The 18382-nt window shown below is 37.2% G+C and overlaps 2 protein-coding genes across 2 annotated transcripts; one reads left to right on the top strand and one right to left on the bottom strand.

Annotated features, from left to right (window-relative positions):
* Positions 1-5309: 5309 nt before the first annotated feature.
* Positions 5310-7154, bottom strand: LOC125829541 (uncharacterized). Its single transcript, XM_049508755.1, has 3 exons — positions 6051-7154; positions 5776-5955; positions 5310-5699 (listed from the first exon to the last, which is right to left on the bottom strand). The coding sequence occupies exons 1-3, from the start codon at positions 7152-7154 to the stop codon at positions 5310-5312; spliced, it is 1674 nt and encodes a 557-aa protein (XP_049364712.1).
* Positions 7155-10427: 3273 nt separating this feature from the next.
* On the top strand, positions 10428-12540 carry LOC125829559 (uncharacterized). The gene is made up of 4 exons (XM_049508774.1): positions 10428-10442; positions 11158-11277; positions 11596-12265; positions 12317-12540. The coding sequence occupies exons 1-4, from the start codon at positions 10428-10430 to the stop codon at positions 12538-12540; spliced, it is 1029 nt and encodes a 342-aa protein (XP_049364731.1).
* The last annotated feature ends 5842 nt before the right edge of the window (positions 12541-18382 follow it).

The following is an 18382-nucleotide window of genomic DNA, read 5'->3' as shown; positions in this document are numbered from 1 at the left end:
GCCATAACATAAAAAGCCTCAAACATATGTTTTACTTCTCCTTTGTCTTTCAATAGGTACACCCAAGTTAGTCTAGTGTGATCATCTATGAAACTCACAAACCATCTTTTTCCATTTACAGTTGCTACCCTAGAAGGTCCCCAAACATCACTATGGATTAACTTAAAAGGTTTTGTTGCATGATATTTTTGGGAAGAAAAAGATGAACGTTTATGTTTAGCCATTTCACAAATTTCACACTTAAAGGGGGATGCACTTTTATTCCTAAACAATTGAGGTAACAAGAGCTTCAAATAATGAAAACTAGGATGACCAAGTCTATAATGCCATAACATGACTTTATTATCAACTAGAACAGAGTTCAAACAAGCTGAACTTAGATTTATTGAATTGTCACCATCTTCAAGAAAATAGAGACCTTCAGACTCTCTAGCTTTGCCAATCATCCTCCTCGAGACTTTGTCCTGAAATACACATGAAATAGAGTCAAAGATAGCACGACAATTAAGGTTTTGACTCAATTTTCTGATGGACAAAAAATTATGAGACAATTTTGGAACATGAAGGACATCAACAGGAGTCAAAAAAGAGGGTTAGTTTGACTGTCCCTTTTCCAGCAACTGCCGAGAAGGAACCATCAACAACTTTGACTTTCTTATTTCCTGCAGATGGAATGTAAGTCGAGAAAAAATGGGAATTCCATGTCATGTGATCACTTGCCCCTGAATCTATGATCCAAGAACTAATACCAGTAGAATCTGTACTCAAAAAAACTGAAGGTACATTACCTGCTTGAGAAAATGAACAAGTAGGAGTAGGTGGATCAGGTTTACTGATCTGGAGTTGAGATTGGAGAAGTTTGTGCAGTAGCTCCAATTGTTCCTTGGTGAATGGTGGCATTTCTGGAGAAGACTTCATCCCTGATTCTTCGTTGGTACATTGAATGACCTGGTTTCCATGGTTGTCTGCCCTTTTTTTATTCCAATTAGACAGTTTCCCATGGATTTTCCAACAAGTCTCACGAGTGTGTCGGTATTTTTTTGCAAAAATCACACCATAGCTTCTTTTTCCTATCATTTTCATTTTTCGCAGCAACTAGAGCAGAAGAATCTATATTTTTTGTTTCCAGATTAGGATCTATTTTTAGCATAACAGTCCTCCTTGTTTCTTCTCGCCTAATCTCAAAAAAAGTTTCCCTCAAGGTGGGTAGTGGGTTTTTTCCAAGAATTCGAGAACGAAGCTCATCAAATTCTTGGTTCGACCCGGCTAGAAATAGATAAACCTTCTCATTTTCTTCCTTTTTCATTGCTTTCACGCTATCCTTAGGACACTCTCATTCATCATTATAGCATTGATCTAATTCTTGCAATAGGAAAACCATCTCATTATAATAAATAGTAACACCTCTCTCCCCCTGCCTAGCTTTCCACAATTTAATTTTTAATTCATAAATATGAGAGGCATTCTCTAAATCAGAATAAGTCTCTCTGGCAGCCTCCCAACATCCCTAGCAGTGGGAAAAAATAAATATGGCTTACCTATGGCAGGATCCATGGAGTTTAGTCGCCAAGTGATTACCATCGAGTTTTCTAATCTCCAGGTGTTCATTTTCGGGTCTCCTAGTTCAGGATTTCTCGTTTCTCCAGTCAGGTGTCCAAGTTTTCCTCAGCCATCAATTTCCAAATGGACAGATTGCGCCCATTCCAAATAATTCTTTCCATTCAGCTTGTGAGAAGTAAGTTGAAAAGAAAAATGAGAAGAATCAGTGCCTTCGTTCATTGGAGCTTTGTTAGAACTCTCGGCTTCTATCAATGCCGCTGGGTGACGTAACCCAGTAAATGTTGTTCTAGTCATAAGCAAAATAAGAATGAAGTTTCTCTGATACCATGTAAGTTTTGGTACCAAAGTTGTACTATTTTATTCATCCATAGAGATACAAATTTATAGTATAGAAAACCAAACTATCTAGCAATCAAATCCCTTGATTCTGGCAAATTTGAGAATCAAGGGATGATCTTATTGATCTAACATCCTAACCTATTCAATAGCATATCAGATATGATTTTATAAGATCAATTTAAATCCTATAAAATCATATCTGATCACACTTAGATATTTACAAATCAACAAAGAATATATGTCAGAATTGTTTCAGTCCTACATGAGACAACATTGTATTCTCCATCAAACTTCATGTGTTGATACACCCTCTCAAAATGGAGTTGATGAGAGAAAGAATAGGTACCTACTTGAGACATATCGAGCACTTTTGTTCCAAATGAAGGTTCCTAAACAATTTTGGGCTGATGCAGTCTCTATAACTTGTTTTTGGATTAATCGCATGCCATCGACTGTTCTTATTGGTAATGTGCCTTACAATGTTCTTTTTCCAAACAAGCCACTATTTCCGGTGGAGCCTAAGGTATTTGGAAGCACGTGTTATGTTCGAGATGTTCGGCCATCTGTTACCAAGTTGGGCCCTAAGGCATTGAAGTGTGTTTTCTTGGGTTATTCACACCTTCAGAAGGGGTATTGATGTTATTCTACTGAGCTTGGCAAATACTTAGTGTCAAATGATGAGGTATTTTCAGAGACCGCCATTCTTCTATGAACCTCCCATTTTTACAACTTAAGAGGAGGAAGATGAGTGATTAGTCTATCAGGTTACTGGTGTTGTGACAGAACAATCAAATAATGTTCTTCAATCTCCTAGCTCCTCTATTGAACACCAATTGACTATTGGATCTACAACTTCTGCTCTAGTAAGACCACCAATTGTTCAAGTTTATTCGAAGAGATGAGAGATCGATGATACGTGTTCTGCACCGGTTCCTCTGTTATCAAATCTTTCTTCACCCGATCCTTTAGAGAATTTGGATCTCCCTATTACTCTTCGCAAAGGTAAAAGGACTTATCAATCCACATATCCCATTGTTAATTTTGTTTCCTATGACCTTTTATCCTCTATGTCGAGGTCCTTGGTTGCTTCTTTAGACTTCATCTCTATACCCAAAATAGTGAAGGAAGCTTTGAACCATCCTGGATGGTATGATGCGATTCTTGAGGAAATACATGCCTAAGAGGAAAATCACACGTGGGATTTGGTGGATTTACCTAGCACGAAGAAACCAGTGGGATGTAAGTGGGTGTTCACAGTTAAAGTTAATCCAGATAGTTTTGTCGCAAGACTTAAGGTTAGGCTTGTGGCTAAAGGGTATGCTCAAACTTATGGATTAGATTATTCAGACACTTTCTCTCCAATTACGAAACTTACTTTCGTCCGCTTGTTCATTTCTCTAGCTGCTTCTGAGAATTGGCCTTTACATCAGTTGTATATCATGGTGATCTTCAAGAGGAAGTATACGTGGAGAAACCACCTGGTTTTGTTGCTCAGGGGAGTATGGGAGAGTCTTTTATTTGAAGAAGTCCTTGTATGGCTTGAAACAGAGTCCCCGAGCTTGGTTTGGGAAGTTCAGTGAGGTAGTCATGGAGTTTAGGATGAAAATGAGCAAATGTGATCACTCAATCTTCTACCGACAATCAACAGTTGACACTATCATGTTGGTTGTGTATGTTGATGACATCGTCATCACAGGAAGTGATTATGCGGGGATCTCTTCCCTCAAATCCTTCCTGCATACTAGGTTTCATACGAAAGACTTGGGTTAGTTGAAATACTTTTTGGGTATAGAGGTAAATAGAAACAAGAAGGGAATTCTTTTGTCTCAGAGAAAGTATATTCTTGATCTTCTTGCAGACACTGGAAAGCTGGCATCTAAACCTTGCAGTACTCTAATGGTTCCAAATGTACAACTTATGAAAGATGACGGCGACCCCTTTGATGATCCTGAGAGATACATGAGGTTAGTTGGGAAGTTAAACTACCTTGTTGTGACTCGTCCAGACATTGCTTTTGCAGTAAGTGTTGTTAGCCAGTTCATGTCCTCATCTACAGTCAAACACTAGGCAGCTTTGGAACAGATTTTATGTTACTTGAAAGGAGCCCCTAGTCTTGGGATATTATATAGCAATCACGGTCATACTCGTGTTGAGTTTTTTGCACATGCCGACTATGTTGGATCCAAAATTGATAGGAGATCGACTACATGTTATTGTGTCTTTGTTGGGGAACCTAGTTTCATGGAGGAGTAAGAAGCAAAGTGTTGTGTCTAGATCAAGTGCAGAATATGAGTACAGAGCTATGTCACAGACTACATGTGAGATTATGTGGATATATCATCATCTAACTGAAATTGGGTTGGAATATCATACACCAGCAAAACTTTGGTGTGATAATCAAGCTGCCCTGCATATTGCCTCAAATCTGGTGTATCATGAAAGAACTAAACACATTGAGGTTGACTGTTATTTTATTCGTGAAAAGATTCAGGAAAACTTGATTTTCACCGGTTACGTGAAGATCGGAGAGTAAGTAGTTGATTTGCTCACAAAGGCATTGAATGGAACTCTAGTTGATTATCTTTGTAACAAGCTGGGCATGATCAACATACATGCTCCAGCTTGAGGGGGAGTGCTATAGAATGTATATAGACTTAATCTTAGTAATATATATATATATATATATAGGCAGCAGATTTGTATGGATCATTGCAGATCTGTACGAATCACTCTTTATTTCTTTCCTTTATTAGCACCTTATGTATTGTATTTATTCACTGTTCACCTGCGTGGAATAAGACAACATCTTCCATTCAATTAAAAAAATAAAAGATGATAAGTTTGTTTGTTTCTTTTCTCAATGCCAATAATTTGAAACCATTAAATGAACAATTGTTGGTAACAACCAAAACCATGTTCCGCTATTTTCTTTGTCTTGTAGATAGGTGACCTTTAGATTTCCATCTTCGCAATCAACTTCATCAATTCTGGTGGATTTTATTTTAAGGGTGTCCTTCAAATAAAAGTGGGGCCTAATGTTGTTCTTCAACAAATTTGTTATCCAAAATAGTTAATAGAATTAGAGTAAGCAAAACCATGTGAAGCTTCATGTGCCATTGTCTCATCCGTAGTCACCAATTTTGCTCAACCACTAAACATTTGATATGAAACTTATCATATATATATATATATATATATATATTTGTAACACTAAGGGATAGTACATTAGAAAAAAAACTTTCTAAATTTGCCTACGTTTGTAAGTTGCACAACAATATTGTGTTCCACCAACATAGAACTACTCTTGCTTAGTTGCAATTCTGATTCAATTATACCTGCATTAAAGTTACAACATTATCCATTAATTCAGCTATATATAAATAACTAAACAAATGTTTGTTATGTGACAATTACCACTCAAACTGCAACTTAATTTGATGAGCGCCTTCTCTTGTTATTGTAGAAAGGTTAGGTAAGGCTACGAACAATATGCATTGTTGTTCCCGTCCTTCCTCAGATCCTGCACAGAGCGGGCGCTTACCATTTCGAGCTTCCCTTTCTTGTTTTGTAATTGTAGAAATGTTGGGTAAGTCTACTGATAGCCCCTTCTGGTTCGACCCTTCCCCTGACCCAGCAAATAGCGTGGACCTATCACACCTGGCTTCCCTTTCTTGTCTTGCAAATGCAGTTGATCCAAGGACTGTAAAGCGTTTCAATGCACTGTACCAAAATATGTACTCACTACGTTTGTAACGTTTAGTGCCGTCTCTGTTCCAGCCTTCCAGCTCATTCATTAGGACCTACAAATTCATAACATAAGTGAAGATGGGAAATTATTAAGGAGAAAAATGAAGTCATTATAATATTGTAGAATACCTGTATAAAGTCATGTTTGTGGGCATCTGAATTCACTGTCACTACCAAGGTCCGCGGATGGAAGTAACCAAAAAATTCAGCAAGAAAAGATTCATATCTTGGTTTAAATGAAGATTGTATTACCAAATTTATGCACTTGATACAAAGTGGTCCAAGGTTTCCTGGCTGAAATGTTACCCCCTTCATAGACAATGAAAAATAATATTCAACACAAAATGACTTGTCAAACATGAAAGGAAATCGAATTGAAAAATACTAAAGATGTAAGTACATACCTTTGCTCCAGTTGTGTCAGTTTCCAAGGACAACGTGATATTTTCACCCAAATTTTCAGCAAAAGTTCTCAACTCAAGCAAGTTATTGGTTGCACGAGCACCCATCTCAACTTCCATATGCCTTGATCCCACTATGGGACACGGGGTTTGGAATTTAAAGCTATATATTACGTTGAACAATTGTAAATTAGGAGTAGCTATGAATGCTTCGTCCAAATCAATGATGTTATTCAATGTCAAACTCTCTAATAGAGGACTCACAATTTTGATTTTTTTCAATCCTCTACATAATATAAGACATAAGGATTTTAGAGATGGGAATGTTGAGCAAATGTCATGAGGAAATGAGTCAGGAACATTTGTAGAATCTATATGGAGGAGTTGTAGTTTAGTAGAAGCGGACAGATCAAGTTTGGTAAAGGCTGGACAACACAAGTGAAACTCGAGGAGATTTTGAGCTTTTACTTCAATTTTTGTAATTTTTTTGCGAGTATTGACATGAAGCTTTTCGAGATAATTGAGATGGGGGACTGTTAATTCATTAAGGTTGTCACAATTTATCAAAGTTAACAGAACAAGGAGAGGACACTTGGGTATAAAATTGGAGAAGGTGTGCGAAAAAATGCAAACAGAATGAAAATACAACTCTTTCAATGAAGGCATTACATTAAATTTTCGAATAATATTCATGTTGCAATTTCCTTTTATATGGAGAATGGTTAAAAATTTGGAATCTAAAATTCCGGGAGACGCACAATACCTAAAAGTAGGTGGTATGAACAAATAAAGCTCTTTGAAACTGATGTTGTCTGCAGCAAGTTTAATAAATGGATCGACATGGTAGAGATCAGTGTCGGAGCATAAACAGGACGCATGACGGTCCAATTGAGAGGAGCCACAGTATCCACATGCTATCTTTGAAGAATATTTATGGACTAAATTGAGATCGTCATTGAATGATTTTATTATTTGTTGCCATTTTTTGGAAACAAGAGAAACTATTGGTCTCTGTTTCAGAGTTACACAAGACAGGATTTTCTCGATGATGTCTTCTGGTAACTTGGAAAATATTTGATCGGAATCAGAAAGAGTATCGGCGGCCATTACAAACAATGTAGGGTTTCGAACATCATTTCTAACATATATATATATATATATAGAGAGAGAGAGGAAAAGAGATTTAGGAAATCTATCATTTTTATGGAGGAGTTGTGTCTATCATAGAACTACACAACGGTTTAGGAAGTTGGTAACTATTATGTCTATTCAAAATAATAAAATATTAATAATAAATATATAACTTATAATTATATATTTACATAATTTTATTAAAGAATATTTGTCTGGATTGGGAAATATACATATATATCATCTCGCTTCTCTTTCATCTCTCGCTTTAATAGAAAGAGATCGTTTTACAAAAAAAGTTGCTACAAATTCGTGATTTGACAGAGAAATCAACAAGAGAAGTCGAGGAATGTTGAGAAAAAGTAAGAAAATGTGTTTTTAACTGCACATCTATACGTAAACTTGTAAGATGAAAACAAAAGAGAGAAGAAAAAGAAATGAGAGTATCCTGACATTAAAAAAAAACTTATATTTTCTGTGCAATTCTCAAAGTTCTTGGTCTTTTGCTTTCCTTCATCAGTTGGAGTTATAATCTTAGGCGTATTTATGTGTCTAATAATCAATTTATCCCATATTTATAGTCAAGTTCGAGAGCAAATTCCTAGTTTGAATTGCAATTTTAGAGTAATTTGATTGTCTGTCCTCTAACTAATATGATTAGGTGGTTGTAGGGTGAAAAGCAAGGAAAAGGAGCGAAAAAGGAAGCCATCTAAGAAAATGAAAATAGAAATTAAGTTGCTAAGGAGAAATGGCCAAGAAGCTGGAAAAATACATTATATGGGAGCATTTCCGCGTCGCGGATCTCGTAGATAAGTGTGGCAAACGAAGTGCACAAAACAATGAAGTGTGCGATATAGGCGCGTCGCGGAGGAGGAATGAACTTCTAAAAATTTGAAGCGAGGGAACAAGTCCGCATTGCGGACCTGGACTCCAGATTCTTCTCACGTGTTTTATTTCACATTTATCATTAGTCATTTTTTCAAAACAATGAGGAGAACGCGATTTGGGCTATTTTTGCTGACGAATTCTAGGGTTTTTCTTCTACTCTTTCATTTTGGTAAACATTTTAATGATCTTTGAACATTATTTTATGATGAATCATATTATGAGTAGCTAAATTCCCTTATTCTAGGGTTGTAGCTACGATTGATGGCATAATATTATTTAACTCTAGCATGAGACGGCTTTTCTTATGATTTATGCTTACATTCTAGATTTTACTATTTTGATGCCTCACCAACATTGAAATAAACTTTTTGTCCTCTCTTGAACTCGAAAGACGAATGGAGGGATAGATAAAAGAATGTGAGGAACGTGTTCATTCTAGGGTAAAAACATAGAGTGTTTCGGCTATGGAATAGAAATATACCTATAGGCCTCATTTGGTTAATATACAAGATTATAGTGTAATGCTGCGCGATTGGTTCATGCCTATCCCCACTCCACGATGTAGTTATGTTGTCAATGGTGGTAGGCGATTAGAGGTCGGGAGACCATGATCATAAATTCAACCTTGTGAATCAATAATGAGGATAACCTGTCGAATGCTGGCATAATTTTTATTATACTTGAAATCGATGCATGCTAAAAGCCTGGAATTTCTCCCAAATTGTGAAATCCCGTTTGCAACTGGTTTAATTGTTAGTAGTTAATAATTGAAAATTGTGTTAATGGTGTTACTTTAAACAGACTGTTAAACCTTTCTGCCACATAAGTAAATTTATTTTAGTTACAACAAAGTTAGTGTTTAATGATTTGAAGTCCTTTGGGTTCGATAATCCGACTCGAAAGAGTCACTGTATTAATTGAGCGACCATGTGCACTTGCGTGTGTATTTGGGCGCAACAAGTTACATCTTATTTCTTGAGATAATGGATACCAAAATGACTCCATTTATTCTGGCTAATCGAATTCTAAGGAGGCCTTCAACATTTGGAGGTGTTCCAAAAGGACATTGCACAATACATGTTGGAGAGAGCCAGAAGAAGCGATTCGTCATGCCAGTATCATACTTGAGCTAGCCTTTATTTCAAAACTTGTTAGCTCAAGCTGAAGAAAAGTTTGGCTTTGATCATCCAATGGGCGGTCCAATACTTTATTTTATTAAATTATTCATTTTCTGGGTTTTGAAGAACGACGACTTGGAGATCTATTTCATCAATTTTTAGGGTTCTTTCCTAAACTCTTTTACTTTCGATCTTTCTATGATACTTAAACATTGTTTGATCGAATCTTTGATTATGAGTAGCTACATACCCTAGTTCTAGAGTTGTGGCTACAAGATGATTGTAATCTATTAAGTTTTCATTGGTTTAATATCAATTATCATATGAATCTTTCTTATATTCTTGTTTTTCGTATTTCGTGACTGATCACCAATGAAATAAACACATTGTCCAAATTGAACTCGGGAGAGGAATAAGAGGATAGAACGTGGGAAATAAGGAGCATGATTTTCTCATAATAATTATGGTTAATTTGTATCTAGGATAAGGATATACCTAGAAACTATGCTTGGTCACTATACAAGAAGAAATCGTAATGCTCGATGCTTGATCCAGCCTATCCCTGCTCAACGATGTAGTTAGGCTGTCATTTATCTTAGGCGATTAGAGGTCAGGAGACCATGATCATACATTTAACCCTGTGATTCATTGATTTGATAGTTGATAAATATCCATTTTAAATGATATTAATTGCATGAATCCTGATAGAAGCTGCAGCCCTAGACTTTACCCAATCATTGTTTTTAAACCCTTGAAATTGAATCGCGTTTGTTACATTTTGTGAATTCTTAAAATTATAAAATAAATCACTTTGGAATCTTGATAACACTTGTGCTTAGCTGAAAATTGGAGAAATTAAGTGATTCTAAGCGTAAGTCCATGTGGGTATGATATTCGGCTCTTTATAAGAGCCACTTTAATACTTGAACGACCACGTGCACTTGCGTGTGCGATTTGGGCACAACAAGGTTTTGGCGCAGCTGCCGGGGACTTTAGAATTAGGAATTATCTGATTTTTTTATTTCTGATGTTTAATTGACAACTTGATCTTAGCATTTCATTGTTGTAGGTTGTATTGGAATTTCAACTGGATGACGATCAGGGATTGGTATCGCCTCTAGCTGAACTAGAATGATTCGTGCACTACCGAAGAAGGTAAAGACTACTTACTTACCCAGTCCCTCTTGTTGCTAGTGAACCAACATCTAAAGTAGCAAGATTTGAGCAAAAGGAACCTGAAATAATGGCTGAGATGAAGGTCAGAGACGTGGCAATCCCACATACCACCAATGTGACATAATGCATTTAGAAACCTGCAGCTGGTGGAAGGCTTGAACTGAAATAGAGTATGGTGCAACTATTGCACTCTAATGGGGTTGTTCACTGGTCTATCGCACGAGGATCCAACAGTCCACATCCAAAAATTCCTCGAGATTAGTGATACTTACACTCTAACTGGAGTAAATGAGGATTCCGTGAGGCTCACTTTATTTCCCTTTGCTCTGCTTGGGGAAGCAAAAATATGGTTAAACTCAGAGCCCGCGAACTCAATTACCACCTGGAATGACCTTGCACAGAAGTTCCTCATCAGATTTTTTCCATCTGGAAAAATAGCTAAGTTGATGAGCGACATTCTGAGTTTTACACAATAAGGGGGAGAGAACTTGTACCAAGCTTGGGACAGGTTTAAATTGATGTTGATGAGCTGCCCATAACATCCTCAATGTAATGAGGTGTTAGTCCATACCTTCATTGAAGGATTGGAGCCTAACACCAAAATTCTACTTGATTCAGCTGCAGGTGGTCAGGCTTTGGAGAAGACATATGCTGAGCTATTCACCTTGCTGAACAAGATTTCACAGGGTAACCCCGAATGGAACTGAGGAGGGGTCAAACTTGTGATACAAAAAACTGCAGGTATGCTAGAAGTAGATGCAGTGACTGCTTTAACTGCATAGATTGCTACAATGCAGAATATGATGATCACCCACTTCAGCAATCTAGCATTGGGACAACAACCCACACAGGTGAATGCAGTTCAACATCCACCAACTTGGTGTGAGATCTGCGGAGGTGGTGATCATAGTGCAAAGGTATGTGGTGCAAACCAAGATTCTGTTAATTTTGTAGGTAATGCACAACTAGGAGGAGGCCTTCAGAACTATGGAAACTCTTACAACCTGAGTTGGCGCAACCATCCAAACTTTTCTTGGGGTGGAAATCAAAATCAGGCTCAAGGCGAAAATTAGTATAGACCCCAAGGAAATGCACAAGGGTACCAACCACAGATCTAACGAGAGCAGCCAAATAAGTAGTCTAGTAACATGAGCAAGGAGGAGATGTTGAAAAAGATCATGGCTGATCAAGCTCAGTAAGCTGCTGATGTGTGAAATAATCAGTTGGCTACATAGAATCTGGAGAAGCAATTCGGGCAGTTTGCTAGTGCCCAGAACTCAAGACCGCAAGGAGGTTTGTCGGGAAACACTGATCCAAATCCCAAGCAAGTAAATGCGGTGGGTACTCACAGTGGTTTGCAATTGGAAGAGTTAGCTCCTAAGAAAAGAAACACTAAAGTTGTGATGAAAGATAGTGAACCCAAGGAGAGCGAAGTTGTTGTACAAGAAGAACGAGTGCAACCAATAGTGAAACCACCTCCTCCATTCCCTCAAAAGTTTAAGAAACAGAAGGAGGATGAATGTTTTGGTAAGTTTTTCTCTCTTTTGAAACAAGTTCACATTAACTTGCCATTGGTAGATGTTTTGCAGGGTATACCTAGGTATGCTAAATATGTGAAGGAGATTCTGGCAAATAAAAGGAGGCTGACTGAATATGAGATCATTGCACTTACTGAAGAGTGCAGCTCCAGAGTCCAAAATAAGTTACCCACTAAACTGAAAGATTCGGGTAGCTTTACGGTTCATATTACTATAGGGCAAAGCATTCATGCGCGAGGATTATGTGATCTAGGATCTAGTATCAATTTGATGCTAACTTCTTTGTACAAAAAGTTGGGGTTGAGTAGTCCTAAACCTACTACCATCATCTTACAGTTGGCTGATAGATCTGTTGCTAGGTCTGAGGGTGTTGTAGATGATATGTTAGTGTAAGTGCGATCGTTGATATTCCATGTAGACTTTGTTATGCTGAATTTTGAGCCAGATCCTAAGTTCCCATTCATCTTAGGAAGACCTTTCTTGGCTACTGGGCGGGCTATGATAGATATAGCAGCTGGGCAACTCACTATGCGGGACCATGATAAAGTGGAGGTGTTCGATGTGTACAAAGCATTAAAGCTGCCAGTTGTTTATGGAAAGTTATCTACCATAACTGTGATAGATCTTAAGGCAGAGGCTTGATACATTGCATCTAAGACCCTTTAGAGCGAGTGTTAGTAGAAGATGATATCTATGGGGATGTTGAGGCACAGGAAATGGTGCAATATCTTGATGTGGCACTTGTAGGTACATCCAGAGATCATTGGGAGCCTTTAAATAGGGTGTTGGGTCCTCCACCCAGGCCCTCCAATGAAGAAACACCCTAGTTAGAGTTAAAAGCATTCCCAGCCCACCTCAGGTATGCATTTTTGGGTGAAGCTAAAACTTTACCGATTATTTTATCTGCAGCATTGTCTGATGCACAAGTAGAACTAACATTAATCATTTTGAAGAAGAGAGCGTAGTTTTGGGTTGGCAAATGGCCGACATCCATAGAATTAGTCTCGCATTGTGCATGCATAAAATCTACATAGATGATGGGCATAAGCCGAGTGCACAACATCAACGGATATTGAATCCAGTGATGAAGGATGTAGAGAGAAAAAAGTGATCAAGTGGTTAGATGCAGGGACTGTGTACCCCATATCAGATAGTAAGTGGGTGAATCCAGTACAGTGTTTTCCCATGAAGGGTGGAATGACTATGCTAACTAATGAGAAGAATGAGTTAATCCCCACACATAATAACAGTGACGGGGTGGCGCATCTGCATGGACTACAGGAAGTTAAATGACGCCACTAGGAAGGACCATTACCCGGTACCTTTTATTGATCAGGTGTTGGATAGATTGGAGGGTCAGGAATACTACTGCTTACTTGAAGGCTACTTAGGGTACAACTAGATTGTTATTGCACCAGAGAACCAGGGGAAGACTACCATCAGATACGTTCAAGCGCATTCCATTCGACTTATGCAATGCACCGACGACATTTCAGAGATGCATGATGGCAATCTTCAATGATATGATGGAGGATTTTGTTGAAGTGTTCATGGACGATTTCTCAGTGTTTGGTGAGTCTTTTGAACTTTGTTTGACTAATCTTGACAGGGTTCTTGCCATGTGTGAAGAAACCAATATGGTGTTGAATTGGGAGAAGTGTCACTTTCTAGTTGGAGAGGGGATTGTGTTGGGACACAAAATCTCCGAGAATGGATTGGAAGTTGACAAAGCTAAAGTGGAGGTTATTGAGAAGTTGCCACCACCCATCACAGTGAAGGTTGTTAGAAGTTTTCTAGGCCATGTAGGGTTCTATAGGAGGTTCATCAAGGACTTCTCTAAGACTGCAAGACCTATGTGCAGCCTGTTAGAGAAAGAGATGAAGTTTGTCTTTGATGAGAAGTGTTTGCAGGCATTTGAGTTGCTAAAAAAGAAGTTAATAGAAGCTCATATTCTGATTGCTCCAAACTGGGAGCTCTCATTCGAGTTGATATGTGATGCCAGTGATATAGCGGTTGGGGCAGTTCTTGGGCAACGAAAAGATAAGATGTTTCAATCCATCTACTATGCTAGCAAGACACTTGATGTAGCCCAGTCAAATTATACTGTTACTAAGAAGGAGATGCTGACATTAGTGTTTACATTTGATAAGTACAGATCATACTTGGTGGGAACCAAATGTATAGTCTACAGTGATCATGTTACAATCCGGTACTTGTTTAATAAGAAGGATGCCAAGCCGATGCTGATTAGGTGGATTCTGCTATTGTAAGAGTTTGATTTATAGATAAGAGATGGGATGGGAACTAAGAACCAGATAGTTGATCATCTGTCTAGATTGGAGGATTCATCTCATGTGAAGAATGAGGGGCAGATTCGTGAAGAGTTTCCTGATGAGCAATTGCTTGCTTTGGACCTTGCTCAACTACAAAAGGAACCCCAATTACCAACAAAAAAAATTTGTTGGTAAATTGATCAAATTGGTTGGCAAATTGAGTTGCCAACCAAATGTCAACTTATATTAATCCATTGCTAAAAGGCTTGTCGGTAAATATTACCAACCGATTTTAATTTGTTGGTAAACTTACCAACCAAAAATCAGTTGGTAAACACCCAAAGATGTTACAAAATTTTGAAACATGGCCCTGAAATTTCCGTTGGTAAATTCACCAACTAATTTTTTGTAAGTATATTGTTAGTACCTTTACTAACGAATTGAAAAGGAGTTAGTAATTTTTTTTCTTCATTATTCGATTTCGTTGGTAATACATTGGTAATTATAGTAACAAATGTCTAATCGTAAACTTTTCTAAATACATTGGTAATTGGTTGGCAATTTTAGTAACAGAAAATTTATGTTGGTAATTTACCAATAAATTTTAAATACTTTTATTTTTTGGTTTCCCATCCGGTGTACTTTTTTTTTGGGTTTCCCATCCGGTGTGTGGTACTCACATTGGAGCCCAACTAAATCTGAATTCACGTCGGGAAGTCTGACATTGGGGGGTAAAGCGCTCCCTAACAAAGGTGACTCCGTACCCAAGGGGAATTGAACCCGAGACCTCTTGGTTAAGGATGAAGGAGTACTTACCACTCCACCACAACCCCTGTTGGTAATAAATTTTAAATACGTTAATATGATTATTTGTTTTTCAAATAAATTTACTAATTGAGTGTTAGTTTGTTGGTAATATATAATTCAAGTTCAATGTTAGGTTAGTAATTGATTGACAATATGTTCAAAATATTATTAACTGAATGATTATTCAATAGTAAAATATTTATTAATTTGTTGCATTTAAAAATCTAAGAGCACGAATATAAATCCAAAAATATTAATATCAATTTTATAAATCATATTTGAATGAAACAATGTAAAATCTATGATAACAAGTTAAATTAATCTCAATATGACACATGTCATTATATCAAAAAATTTAATTTGAGCACGTTTACCAAAAATATTGACCAAATCTAAATTTTGGCCAAAACTTAAAGGTTAAAACACCTAACAGCACAAACTAAAAATGAAAGCCTCAAAACCTGAACCAACCATCCTATTAGATATAAAAATGACCTTCCGAAGTTAATCACGCTGACACAATTCTTATCAGAGCACGTTTACAAAAAATGTTAAGCAAAGTCAAATTTTGGCCAAAAGTTAAAAGTTAAAACGCCTAATGGTACAAATTGAATATGAAAATCTCAAAACCCAAACCAACCATCCTATAAGACGAAAAATGACCTTCCAGAGCTAACTGCACTAACAAAATTCAAATTTGAGCATGTTTCCCAAAAAAATTGACCTAATTCAAATTTTCGCCAAAAGTTAAAAGTCAAAACTCTTAACGACACAAACTCAAAATAAAAGTCTCAAAACCTGAACCAACCATCCTATGAGACCAAAACTAAACTTATATGGCTAACCGCGGTGACAAAATTTCAATTCAAGCACAATTACCAAAAATATTGAGTAAAGTGAAATTTTGGTCAAAACCTAAAAGTTAAAATGACTAACGGCACAAACTAAAAATGAAAGCCTCAAAACCCGAACCCTCTATCTTATTACATCAAAAATGACCTTCCGCAACTAACTACATTGATGAAATTCTCATCTGAGCACGTTTATCAAATATATTGACTGTTAAATTTTGGCCAAAATTTATAAGTTAAAACACCTAACGGCACACACTAAAAGTGAAAGCCTCAAAATCCAAACCAACCATCCTATCAGATAAAAAATGACCTTTGGATTTAATTACGCTGACGGAATTCTTATCTGAGCACGTTCACAAAAATATTGACCAAAGTCAAATTTTGGCCAAAACATAAGATTTAAAACACCTAACGGCACAAACAAAAAAATGGAAGCCTCAAAACTTGAACCAGCCTTCCTGTTAGATAAAAAATGATTAGTATGTTTGTAAATTTTACCAATGGATTAATGATCGGTTGGTATATTACCAACTATTTTAATGATGTTAGTAATTTATTAACTACAATCTTTATTCGTCAGCAAAATTTCCAACTAATTGGATATTGGTTGGCAAGTTTACCAACAAATTACATTTCGTTACTAATTTACCAACACATTTATATTTGGTAGGTAAATTTAGCAACACAATCTTGCCGTTGGAAAATGTTTGGTTAGTAATTCATTGGTAATATGTTAATAAAGTATATAAACAATTTTTTTGTCATATTTACCAACCGATATATACTTCGTTGGTAATATTACCAACAAAAGGTGTGTGTTAGTAATATTTCAATTGGTAATCCATTGATAGAATGTTGCTAAATTTGGCGCCATTTTTTTTCACTGTATTTACCAACTAAAATACTTAGTTAGTAAGATTTGGTTGGTAATCTGTTAGAATTTCGTTGTTAAGTTTTAAAATATAGTTCAGTTAGAAATATGTTGGTAATTTCTTAGTAGACTACTAACCAACTAAAGTTGCTAGTAAAATTTGTTGGCAATTTGGGTTTTTTTTGTAGTTATATGCCTTGGTATGCTGACATCGTTAACTTTCTGACGAGTGGTTTATTTCCACCTAGGGCCTCAACCCATCAAAAGCAGAGGCTGAAGAATGATGCACACTTTTATATATGGGATGAGCCCTTCTTAATCAAGCAGGGACCTGATCAGATGATGAGAAGGTGTATAGCTAAACAGGAGGCAACACAAGTGTTGGAGAGTTGTCACTCTTCACTATACGGTGAACACCACGGGGGAGAGTGAACTGCACATAAGGTATTGCAATCTGGTTTCTTTTGGCCTACTTTTTTTAAAGATGACGCTATGTTTGTGAAGGGTTTTTGATCAGTTTCAAAGAATGGGCACCATTTCTAGAAGGCATGAGATGCCATTGAGCAATATACTGGAAGTTGAGATCTTTGGTGTCAGGGGGATAGACTTCATGGGACCATTCCCATTGTCCCGTGGTAATCAATACATTTTAGTAGCAGTGGACTACATGTCCAACTGGGTGGAGAAAGTTGCACCACCATCCAATGATGCAAAAGTGATTGTGAAGTTCATCCGAAAGCACATCTTCACCAAGTTCAAAACTCCAAGGGATATGATCAGTGATGGAGGCATGCACTTTATTAATAGTTCAGTGCGTAATTTGTTAGCTAAATAAGGGGTGAGACACAAGGTAGCTATAACATATCATCCACAGACTAGTGGGCAAGTGGAAGTGTCTAATAGAGAAGTCAAGCAGATTCTACAAAAGACGGTGAATGCCCAAAAGAATGATTGGGCTGACAAGCTAGATGATGTTTTGTGGGCATATTGGACTGCATACAAGACACCGATAGGGACTTCTCCTTATCGAATGGTATTTGGAAAAGCGTGTCATATACCAGCTGAATTGGAGCATAAGGCATATTGGGCGATCAAAAAGTTGAATCTGGATGCTGAGTTAGCTGGATGGAAGAGAATAACGCAGTTGCATGAGTTAGAAGAGTTCAGGCTTCACGCCTATGAGAATGCTAAGTTGTACAAAGAGAAGACCAAGAGGTTGCATGACAACCATATTGTGTCACTCACCTTTGAGCCTGGTCAATTAGTGTTGTTGTTTAACTTAAGGTTAAAGTTGTTCCCCGGAAAGCTTCGCTCTAAATGGAGTGGCCCTTTTGAAGTTGATAGAATGACTCAACATGGTGCGATGGAGCTAAAGAACAAGGACAAGAGCTCTACTTTTCTTGTAAATGGGCAACGGGTCAAACACTATTTTGGGAATGATGTTGATCATGAGCTTGAAGTGCTCACATTGAATGACGAATGAGTCATGAGATGGGTCAGGTCGCGACGTTAAATAAAGCGCTACACGGCAGGCAACCCGTGAACCCTTGTAATAGTTAGTATTTCTTTGATTTTCTTTTGTTATTTCAATTCATAGGAATTAGTAAAAACTGATATATTCAGAAAAGTACAAAAAAATGAATCGTGCCACGACCAAAACTAAGGAGCTGGATGGGAGG

This window comes from Solanum verrucosum, unplaced genomic scaffold (genome assembly GCF_900185275.1).
Source record: "Solanum verrucosum unplaced genomic scaffold, falcon-dt-bn FXZP01000031.1, whole genome shotgun sequence".
Taxonomy (NCBI): domain Eukaryota; kingdom Viridiplantae; phylum Streptophyta; class Magnoliopsida; order Solanales; family Solanaceae; genus Solanum; species Solanum verrucosum.
Note: the sequence above shows the minus strand (reverse complement) of the source record. Positions and strands in the feature narration are given on the sequence as shown.

Excerpts from the sequence above, each read along its gene's own strand:
- LOC125829559 (XM_049508774.1), top strand. Across the intron at positions 11,278-11,595 it reads GTGGTGATCATAGTGCAAAG|AATCTGGAGAAGCAATTCGG; the intron begins GTATGTGGTGCA and ends TTGGCTACATAG. Across the intron at positions 12,266-12,316 it reads ATCTGTTGCTAGGTCTGAGG|ACTTTGTTATGCTGAATTTT; the intron begins GTGTTGTAGATG and ends TATTCCATGTAG.
- LOC125829541 (XM_049508755.1), bottom strand. The coding sequence starts at position 7,154 with ATGGCCGCCGATACTCTTTCTGATTCCGATCAAATATTTTCCAAGTTA. Across the intron at positions 5,956-6,050 it reads CTGACACAACTGGAGCAAAG|GGGGTAACATTTCAGCCAGG; the intron begins GTATGTACTTAC and ends TTGTCTATGAAG. Across the intron at positions 5,700-5,775 it reads ACAAACATGACTTTATACAG|GTCCTAATGAATGAGCTGGA; the intron begins GTATTCTACAAT and ends ATGAATTTGTAG.